Source organism: Tupaia chinensis, unplaced genomic scaffold, assembly GCF_000334495.1.
Source record: "Tupaia chinensis unplaced genomic scaffold, TupChi_1.0 Scaffold141293_1, whole genome shotgun sequence".
NCBI classification, from domain to species: domain Eukaryota; kingdom Metazoa; phylum Chordata; class Mammalia; order Scandentia; family Tupaiidae; genus Tupaia; species Tupaia belangeri.
The window spans coordinates 257,883-268,273 of record NW_006201156.1 but is presented as its reverse complement, the minus strand read 5'-3'; the positions used below and the strand labels follow the sequence as shown (position 1 = coordinate 268,273).

General features: G+C 57.4%; 1 protein-coding gene and 1 long non-coding RNA gene across 2 annotated transcripts; one reads left to right on the top strand and one right to left on the bottom strand.

Moving 5' to 3' along the window:
- The first annotated feature begins 2,151 nt into the window (after nt 1–2,151).
- Nucleotides 2,152–8,403, top strand: CYP1A1 (cytochrome P450 family 1 subfamily A member 1). The gene is made up of 7 exons (XM_014581928.2): nt 2,152–2,295; nt 4,670–5,535; nt 6,391–6,517; nt 6,602–6,691; nt 6,783–6,906; nt 7,033–7,119; nt 7,272–8,403. The coding sequence occupies exons 2-7, from the start codon at nt 4,702–4,704 to the stop codon at nt 7,555–7,557; spliced, it is 1,548 nt and encodes a 515-aa protein (XP_014437414.1). The 5' UTR covers nt 2,152–2,295; nt 4,670–4,701; the 3' UTR covers nt 7,558–8,403.
- On the bottom strand, nt 7,407–10,385 carry LOC106733213 (uncharacterized). The gene is made up of 3 exons (XR_001369391.2): nt 10,171–10,385; nt 8,405–8,526; nt 7,407–7,503 (listed from the first exon to the last, which is right to left on the bottom strand). It is a non-coding gene; the product is annotated as an uncharacterized LOC106733213 (long non-coding RNA).
- Nucleotides 10,386–10,391: the final 6 nt, after the last annotated feature.

Genomic DNA, 10,391 nt, shown 5'->3' with positions numbered 1-10,391 from the left:
GGGAGGGCGCGAGCAAGCCAGCAGGCCTGGGACTTGAACTGTGGTTCAGCACCCTTAAGCACCACGCCACCTGCTGCCCCCCCTTTTTTTTTAATTCTTTTTTTATTTTTTTGAGAGGTTTTTGCTATAGGGCGTGTGCACTCGCCAGCCAGACAGAAAGAGACAGAGAGACAGAAAGCAAGAAATCACCCCCAGGGGGGATGGCCATGCCACAATCCCTTCTCCTCCATTCTCCTCTCGGGATCTTGGGAACGCGCACACAGGCGCCCGGCGTGAGTTTTAAGCCACCGGGTCCGGGACACGAACCGTGGTCGACTACGTGGGAGTCCAGCGACATAGCCATTACACTAACTGCTGCTCTCTCTGCTGGCCCCTTTTATCTGCAACATTTTCCACCCTCTAGGTCCTCTGCATTTTGCTATATGTTATTTGTCACCTGCCTGCAGAATGGGAGCTTCTGTGATGGACAGGTGGCATGGTGGTTAAGGTGTTGGACTCCCACATGGCTGACTGCAGCTTAAGTCTCAGACAGACCTAGTGGCTTGCTTTCTCACCCCCCACCCCCGTCACATTTAAAAAAATAAAATAAATATATAATTCTTAAAAAAAGAGAGAGAGAGAGAAGAACGAGAGTGCCACGAAGCAGGAGCATTGTCAGTTTTGTTTCCTTCTTTGTCAATCGCCAGCGCTTCGAACAGTGCCTGCACATGGCTGGCGCGGGGCCAATGTTCGGAAATTCCTGCAGTGCACGAGGTGGGTACGACTGGGAGAGGCCAGGAGGCGGGGTGAGGCTGTCTCCCCGCAGGCCAGCGGGTGGATCGCTCTGTCATCAGGGCTGGGGATGTAGCTGAACAGCTTGACCTCAAGACTCCCATACTTTTTTCCTGGACCTTCTCCGCGAGGCTCGGCGGGGGCAGGACGCGTCCGAAGCGGCCGGCTGGGCGTGCAGGGCGGCTCTGGGGCTGCGTGTCCCGCCAGAGGCGTAGACCGAAAATGCCGGCACACGCAGGAGCCGGCTGGCAGGCAAGATCCGGGCACCGCACGCAAACCTGGCCCTGCGCACGCCCGGACCAACTCAATCACGCACCCGTGCCGCTTCGCAGGCTCTGCTCCTCCGCCCTCACCCCACGCCCTCCGAGAGCCCGCCCCCCCGTCGCGTGACTGCCCTGGGACCCGTGCCCGCCGGGGAGTCTGGAGGCTGGGTGGCCGAGCGGGCCTCCGGGCCATTCTCACGCAACTCCCAACTCCCGGGCACCCGCCCCTGGCCAGGTGGGGCAGGGATGGGCCACCTGACCTCTGCCCCCGGAGGGATGGAGCAGGCGCAGGCACGTTAGTCTAGCCGGGGGAACCTCCGCGTTCGTTCGGCGCCCCCTTCGCGGTCCCTGGACTCCACCCTCTAGCCCTTGGTGCGGACCCGCTGCTGACCGCGATGGCCCGTCAATCAAAGCGGTAGCACCCCGGAACCCAGAGGGCACGTGCGGGGCGGTGGGTTCCGCGGCAGGTCCCCCGCTGCAGAACCGCCAGGGTGACCCCAGGGGCTGCGCCGAGCTGCTAGCGAGCGCTCAGCAGCACCGCCCGTGAGTTCTCGTGCCTCAGTCCAGGAGCCCGAGCTTGTACGAGCCAGGTGGCTCGAAGGGACAGAGCCAGCCCCGGGGGTGGGGGGACAGGGCCAGCTCAGCGGCGCCTCTGGCCTTCCGGCCCGGTGACCTTGGGACTGGGGTCACCGCGCTTCTCACGCGAGCCGGGACTCAATAACCCGGGGAGGGGCCCCCCCGCCGCTGCCTGGCCCCTGCCTGGCCCCGGTTGGCCAGTGGTGGGGGCAGGCGCTCTCCCTCGCAGGGTTCGGGTGGGTATGTGTGCGGGCAAATACTGGCGAGGAGTCCCAGAGCCCCGTGCCCCGGGATGGAACCCCCAGACCCTCTCTTCGGGCTCTCCTGGGACTTTTCCGTCAAATCCCTGCCTCGCCAGGGCTTTGCGCTGCCTTGGAATTGGGGGTCCCAGGTGTCCCCAGCCCTCACCCCTTTACGTGCCAACACGTAGATGCTATGTCCCTACGATGTCCCTAAAGTGCGTTCTTGCTCGACCTCCCCCCCACCTCTTCCCCAGGAACAACCAGCCCCCCGCGGCCCCTCCCTCAGTCCACCTCCACCCCCCGGGAAGGAGGCGTGGCCACCCGTGGTCTATAAAGGTGGCGGTACCTTCACTGTCACCCTGAAGGTGACAGTTTATTGGAGCCTTCCTTGGTCATCCTGGGGTCACCCTTCCAGCGCAGCTCCAACCTCCTCACAGCCTCAGGTGAGTGTTGGGGGCCTCGTGGCTTGCCCCTTCCTTGCCGAGGAGGGGAAAATATTGATGCCTTTAGATCTCTAGGTGGCCTCTGGTCTAGCACCTCCAAAGCAGGAGGGCTGAGTGCCCAGGCAGCCCAGCCCCCTAGTGAGGAAACTGGGGCCCGGGAAGAGCAGGACTCGCCAAGGTTGCAGAGCCAGCACCAGACTTCCAGGACCCAGGCTCCAGCTCCATACCGCACCGGCCCTCTGAGGACACGCCCCAGAGGGGAGTTGGGAGCATGTGTGATGCCTGGGGCTTCGTGCTGGGGGACAGGGGGACCGGGGGTGGTGGGTGGTGCAGGCTGGGTAAGAGCCCTTCCCTGTCTAAGCTATCCTGGTGGCTTCTGCCCTACCAAGGGATGACTTATCAGAGCTGAGATGTCCCGGCCCAGACAGCACAGGCTGACCTGGGCACTACCGAGGGCCTTCCCGGTCCTGCTGACTTTCTCCTCTGCTAGGAAGCAGTGTGCGTGACAGCCAGAGGCAGGGAGCTGGGAACACCAGACCTTGGGGTACCCACTGAGTGAAAGGGACACCAAAGCACACCAAGGCCTGGCAGTGTCCCCAGTTCAGAGAGCCAAGTGTCTGGGTTCCCGGTACCTGGGGACTCAGGTGTTGCCCTGCAGGGCGCTGTGGTACCTGAGGTGGGAACCATCCATCTCCCTGTTCCTGTGGTCTAGCACCTCCAAAAAAAGAGGGCAGGTGTCTTTTGTGACCAAGCAGCCCAGCCCCTTAGCGGGGAAACTGGGACCAGGGGAAAAGCAGGACTTAACCAAGGTCCCACAGATAAGGCTGTGAGGCTCTAGGGAGCTCCAGGGTGGGTCTGGGTCTGCCCTGCGCCCAGTGGGGATCCCTGAATTGAGAGCTCTCTTAGGTAATGTACTTGGAGCCCAGCCCTGAAATGACCAGTCAGTCCAAGGTCCCTTGGCCTGGAACTCGGGATCCTTGTCCTTCAGGCCAGGGCACCAGAGTACCTGGGCACAGCTGATGCTTTGGAGAATGTGCTTGCTGGATTTGCACACCTTTTCTGGACAAGACTGCAGAGAGTCAGCTCAGCTCCTGCTGTGATCAATGCAGACCCGTTCCTGACTTCCTTACTCCAGTCCAGAGTTTTCTTACAGCCCAGCCTAGTGGGAATGCGATTCCCTGCTCTCTGGTGACCGCCAAAAGGAGGCCCAGAGATTCATTCACAGGAATTGAGTCTGTAGAAAATCCTGGCCTGGATTTTGGAAGCTGGGAGCTCAAGCCCGCTGGCCTCCCGCTGCTTGTACACTGTCAGTGAACTCTGAGATGGGACTAACAGCAATGCAACTTGGGCAGTGGCCTTCCTGGTGCCCGGTCCCAGGTCTGACGGGATTGTTTAGGACCTGGGATCAGGCAGTAGAGAACTGAGGGTTCTTGGTAGGAAGGCACTTGTGACAGTAGCTATAAACTTGCGGAAAATTTTCTCTTAAGCCGCGGAGTCCTGGCTCTGTCACAGGTCGCTGGGTGACTTTGGGCAAGTCAGGGACCCTCTGGAGGTCGATTTCCCCAAATGTCAAATGAGGCCAAAGGATCAGGTGAGCCTCATTTCAGATAGAGTGGGTGCTGGTTGGGACTCAAGGTGATACATATTAATTATGTATTTATTTGGGGGCTGGCAAGTGATAATAGTGGTTAAGGCACTGGATTCCCAGTTGGCCAACTACAGTTTGAGTCCTGGACCCTCGCCTGTAGCTTGAAACTCACACTGGGCGCATGTGCGTCTGTGCCCAAAATCCCGAGAAGGGAGAAGGGATGGAGGCCTGGCTATACCCCTGGGGGTGATTTCTTTCATTCTCTTTCTCCATCTCCGTCTCTCTAGTGAGCACATGTGCCCTGTAGCAAAAATGTCTTTAAAAATGTTATGTATTTATTTGAATGTGTTAGGGAAAACTCCGAAGCTGTATTTTCACACATTGTTTAGAATGATGTTCATGGGTGGGCCTAAAGTTGGTTTTAGGAAAATGTGAAGTAAATCACAGCCGGCATTGGATGACGGTTTTACACTGGCACAGCTCAGAGAAGGTTCTGGAGTCAGGCAACTTGGGTTGCGAGTCTACATCTAACGCTTCTTTCTACGTGACCTTGGGCAAGTTCTGCCCCCTCTCCGAGTCTGGGCTTGTGGTCAGGACTGAGGGGAATGACTGTGAAACTCCTGGAATGCAGTGGTTCCTCCATGAACAGCTCTGCCCTGCCTTCGCCTCCCTTTCATGCCCAGTGAGAAGCTCTGGGTGAGAGGGTCCCCCTTTCCTCTGCCAGCCCAGCGAGCTACACTGTAGGATGTGGGCCCCATCTGATGGCTTGAATTTTCCTTCCTCCAGGTCTCTGCACCTCAGGGAGCCCTAAACTCAGCATGCTTTCTGTGTTTGGACTCCCACTGTCCCTCTCGGCCACGGAGCTCCTCTTGGCCTCCGCCATCTTCTGCCTGGTGTTCTGGGTGGTCAGGGCCTCGAGGCCTCAGGTCCCCAAGGGCATGAAGAGTCCCCCGGGGCCGTGGGGCTGGCCCCTGGTCGGGCACATGCTGTCCCTGGGGAAGAGTCCGCACCTGGCGCTGGCGAAGCTGAGCCGTAGCTACGGCGACGTGCTGCAGATCCGCCTGGGCTCTACGCCCGTGCTGGTGCTGAGTGGCCTGGACACCATCCGGCAGGCCCTGGTGCGGCAGGGCGACGACTTCAAGGGTCGGCCTGACCTCCACAGCTTCACGCTCATCTCTAATGGCCAGAGCATGACCTTCAACCCCGACTCGGGGCCCGTGTGGGCTGCCCGCCGGCGCCTGGCCCAGAACGCCCTGAAGAGTTTTTCCATGGCCTCCGATCCGGCGTCCTCGTCTTCCTACCTGGAGGAGCACGTGAACAAGGAGGCCGAGTACCTGATCAGCAAGTTCCAGGAGCTGATGGCGGGGGCTGGGCGCTTCGACCCCTACAGATACGTGGTGGTGTCTGTGGCCAACGTCATCTGTGCCATGTGCTTCGGGAAGCGCTATGACCATGACCACCAGGAGCTGCTCAGCCTCATTGACCTCAGCAATGAGTTTGGGGAGGTGACTGCCTCCGGAAACCCATCTGACTTCTTCCCCATCCTGCGCTACCTGCCCAACCCGACCCTGGCCGCCTTCAAAAGCCTGAACGAGAAGTTCTTCAGCTTCACCCAGAAGCTGGTCCAGGAGCACTATGCAACCTTCGCAAAGGTGTGGGCAGAGGCGGGCGGGTGGCCAGCAGGTCGGTGGTGCTCACCTCCCAGCCTCATGGCAGAAAAAGGTTACAAAGATTAAAGAGTACACCGAGTGGGGCCAAGTCTATGCCCTAGTGGTTAAGGGAGCCAGATTCTACATGGCTAATTGTGCGGTTCAAATCCCAGAGCTGGTGACTTGAAAAACATGCTGTGTGTGTGTGTATGTATGTGTGTCCATGCCCATGGTCCTGACAGGATGGAGAAATAGAGAAGGGGTTACACGGTGACCACACCCCACTGGGGAGTGCTCTCCCTCCCCCCTGCCTCTCTGTCTCTGGTGAGCGCATGTGCCCTCTGGGGTGGGGGAGAGGTTTAAAAAAGAGTGAGCCACCCAGATGGTGCAGTGAACAAGGTGTCTGGATCCCCATGGCCGACTGTGTGGCTTGAGTCCTGGACTCAGTGACCTGAAAAATATACTGGGCCTGTGTGTGCATCTGCTCAGCATTCTAAGAGGAGAATGGAGGAGAAAGGGTTGCAGTGTGGCCATCCCCCCTGGGGGTGCTTTCGCTATTTCTCTTTCTCTCTCGCTATTTCTCTTTCTCTCTCGCTAGTGCATGTGCCCTATCACAAATTTTTAAAAAAGCACACCAGGTAAGGACAGTACCAGATTGCTTGTCAGGTGTCCTGTGAGCTGGGGGGCCAGTCGTCTAAGGTAGGAAAGAGCCTGGAGAGGCAGTGAGAAGCTGGGAGAGCAGGCTCAGGGGTGTCTGTTCTAGACAAGCTGCGGGATAGGATGTCTGGACGCACCAGGCCTGGACGGAGCAGGAGTCTGGTTTGGAATCTTGCTCACCTGTGGGCCTCCCCTGCGCAGGGCCACGTCCGGGACATCACAGACAGCCTGATCGAGCACTGTCAGGACAAGAAGCTGGACGAGAATGCCAACATCCAGCTGTCAGACGAGAAGATCGTTAACATTGTCTTGGACCTCTTTGGAGCTGGTAAGAGCGCCCCCACCACGCTCTCCCATGCCCAGCGCCCTGGCCCACCATCAGCTCACTTTCCCTCTGTTCTGCCCTGTCCAGGGTTTGACACCGTCACTACTGCCATCTCTTGGAGCCTCATGTACATGGTGACGAACCCCGGGGTACAGAGAAAGATCCAGGAGGAGCTGGGTAGGTGTGGGATCCCTCCAGAGGGCACAAGGCAGGCGTCCAGCCAAGGTCTGGGCAGTCTCTCAGTCTGGCCCGTCCTTGTGTTCTGCAGACACGGTGGTCGGCAGGGCGCGGCGGCCCCGGCTGTCCGACAGACCCCAGCTGCCGTACATGGAGGCCTTCATCCTGGAGACGTTCCGGCACTCCTCCTTCGTCCCCTTCACCATCCCCCACAGGTGAGGCTCCTCAGATCCACGGCTCTCAGCCCATGTGCCTGGTTCGGGCTAGAGGGAGGGACATGGCATGGGGTCAGGGGGACCTCTCTGGGGCCATGAGCCTGATCGGGCTTCCTCCCTCTCCAGCACCACGAGAGACACAAATCTGAATGGCTTTTACGTCCCCAAGGGGTGTTGTGTTTTTGTGAACCAGTGGCAGGTCAACCACGATCCGTAAGTTGAGGGGGCAGGAGAACCCCTGGGGTGGCTGGGCTCTCTCCTCCTCCTGTGGGCCACTTGCTAATCCCCTACCTGGCCTTTGGAGCTGGGGCTCAACCTATTCCAAGGCCCCACACCACTGCTTCAGCTCCTTGTTTTGGTTACAGGAAGCTATGGGGTGACCCCTCCCAGTTCCGGCCCGAACGGTTTCTCACCCCTGAGGGCGGCCTGGACAAGGAGCTGAGTGAGAAGGTGCTCCTCTTCGGCATGGGCAAGCGGAAGTGCATCGGGGAGACGATCGCCCGCCTGGAGGTCTTCCTCTTCCTGGCCATCCTGCTGCAGCAGGTGGAGTTCAGCGTGCCGCCGGGCGTGGAGGTGGACATGACTCCCCTGTATGGGCTGACCATGAAGCACCCCCGCTGTGAGCACTTCCAAGCCTGGCCGCGCTCGTAAGGGCCTGAGAGCCCGAGGCCTAGACTCTATCTTCCTGGCCTGCCTGGGCAGCCAGGCTAGGGGCTGGCCAGGGCAGCGTGGTCTAAGATTCCTCCTGAAATGCACGGATGCCGCTCTGGCTGGTTTTCTGCTCTCTGGGCTGCAGGCAAGTCTGAAGGTTCAAGCCTGCCCCTCTCCTTGACTGCCCATCTGCAAACTGATCACAGACAGTGGGCAAAGCTCCTGCATGGAGGAGCTGGTGGAGCTGTCCAAAGCTTGCTTGAGCTAGGAGGCCTGGCTGGGGTAGGAGGTCCCCAGGATCTAAGAAACTATGAGGAGCTGACAGCCCCTGGATGCTGGTGGCCTGGCCTGGAGGGGTACCAGTCTGGCTTAAGAGACATTTAGTGCAGGCTAGCTAGGACCTTTCCAGCCTCTTCCACGATTGGGAGCTATCCTGGAGTGAAGGGAAGAGACGTGGGATGCTGTTGCAGAGGTGGACTGGCCACTTGAATGTGGAGGAGGATCTGACCCCTCACCCCTGTGGGCAGGAACAAACAGGGCTGCCTCCAGGCATTGTAAGCATAGTTCCTGTCCAGGAGGGGCTGGGGACCCAAGACCAGGGCTGGGATGAGGGGTATTCAGTCCTTCTACTGATCTCCCTTCTCTACACCCTGTAGTAAAATATTGACTTTTAGTGTTTGTACACACCTTTTAATTTTAGCCTGCACTGTGCTTGCATTTTGCACTTATCCTATTTAAGGGCTGAAGAGCCGTTTATCTAGTGCAGTAGAGAAAATTCTAACCCAAGTTTCCAGTATGTACGAACATTGTATCTGAGTTCAATAAAGAAATGATGCAAAAGTCCTACCTGTAGAGATTTTCTGAGTCTTGGAGGACGCAATCACTTCCACTCTATGTCTAGTCTTGTGTTGGTTTCACTGTGAGAAGGAGGAGGTGACAGTGAAGAGGGAAAGCCACTGCTCGGGCAGTCTGTCGGGGGAGAAGATGCTATCACTTCACTGTCATCTTCCCTGTTACTATTGGTGAGAGAGTGCTAGCTTTTGTTCTATGCTCAAAAAGAATTAGAGATGTGGACGAAGAGAGGGGAGTAAAGCAGAGTTTATTAGGGAAGGAGAAAAGGCTTCCGATGCAATAGAAGGGGGGCCTAAATAGGTTGCTGAAGAGGGTCTGGAGGGGAGAGTTTTTCATCATTACTTTTTTTTCTTGAGAGATTTTTGTTATAGGGCATGTGTACTCACTGGAGAGTCAGAGTCAGAGAGACAGAAAGTAAGAAATCACCACCCAGGGAAATGGCCATGCTATAATCCCTTCTCCACTTGTCTCTCAGGATTTTGGGCATGCATACACATGCACCTGGCATGAGTCTCAAGCTGCCAGGTACAGGAGTCGAACTGAGGTTGGCCATATGGGAGTCCAGCAACATAACCATTATGTCATCTCCTAGTCCCTTATCTAGCGAATGGGCTGGCTTTCTGATAAGGAAGTAGGCTTTAGAAAATAGTTACATAATAGTATCAGTGATCTATGTGGGAGGGGCAGATGTAGTTCTTCTTAGAAAACAGTTACTAAATAGAAACTGTTGCCCTTAATTACAGTTGCTTGAGTCCCAAAGCAGCCAGCTTTGCCTATGAAAACTTAGCCACTGTGACTCCATCTTGGGTTTTTACCCTCTGAGTGCTCAGTATCTCTGTCTTCTGCCTTATTACCAAGGAGTCATGTAAAAGGGGCGTATATTGTACATGAAGCAGATCATAGAGGAAAAACAGAGACTTCCTTTTGGGGCCCTTACCCTGTCTGTAAGTGGGTCTAACTCCTATCTCACCACCACACACCATAGAGTGTTCTCTGAACTAGGCACTAGGGGCATAAAGTGAACAGTACTGCTTTCTTTTCTTTTCTTTCTTTCTTTTTTTTTTTTTTTAAGAGATTTTTGCTATAGGGCATGTGAGTTCTCCAGAGAGACAGTGACAGAGAAATTTCTCCTCTCCCCCGGGGGATGGCCAATCCTTTCTCCCTTCTCTCAGGATCTTGGGCACACTGCACAGGCACCTGGCATGAGTTTGAAGCCACCGGGTCTGGGACTCCAACCGTGGTCGACTAGGGTTCCCACTAGACTGACGTACAGGGAGGGTGGGCTCCAGAGCCAGGGTGGGGTAGTGGGTGTGCAGGAGTGGGCACCTGGAGATATCTGAGCCAAGCCTTCCTCGAAATTTGAGAGGCCAGGCGGCCACGGTAGCAGAAGTTAAGGAGGCTAGACCCCACATGACTGATCGCCTGATTGAGGCTCAGACCCCGCGGTTTGAAAATCACACGGGGCACGTACATTCGTGCCCAAAATTCCGTTGAGGAGAATGGAGAACGGACTGTAGCGTGGCCGTCCTCCCGTGGGGGTGATTTCTCACTTTCCCTGTGTCTCTCCTTAGAGCGCAGGCGCCCTGTGGCAATAACCTTAAGACAAACTCCCAACCACTAACACGCTAAAATACCAGGGCCCTCGGAGAATGGCTTCCGCGGGGACTGGGGCGAGGGGCGCAGTGGAGCAGACCGGCTGATGCTGCAATGGGCTGAAGCTGATCAGCTCTGATCGGCCCGGAGGGAACGGCGTCTCCTTACTCGTGTCGCGGGCGCTCGCGCAGCCGCGGCTTGGGAAGGACGGGGTCCCCGGTGCGCCGCTCCTCCAAAAGCCCTCCGCGATTGGCGCCGGAGGGGCGCGAGCGGAAACGGGTTTTCCTCCTGCTTGTGAGGGTGAGGGCCCCCCAGACATCTCGAGGGGGTGTGCAGGGTCGGGGGCAGCTCCCCGACTCCGGCCTCTGGAGGGCAGCGAGTCGCAGGAC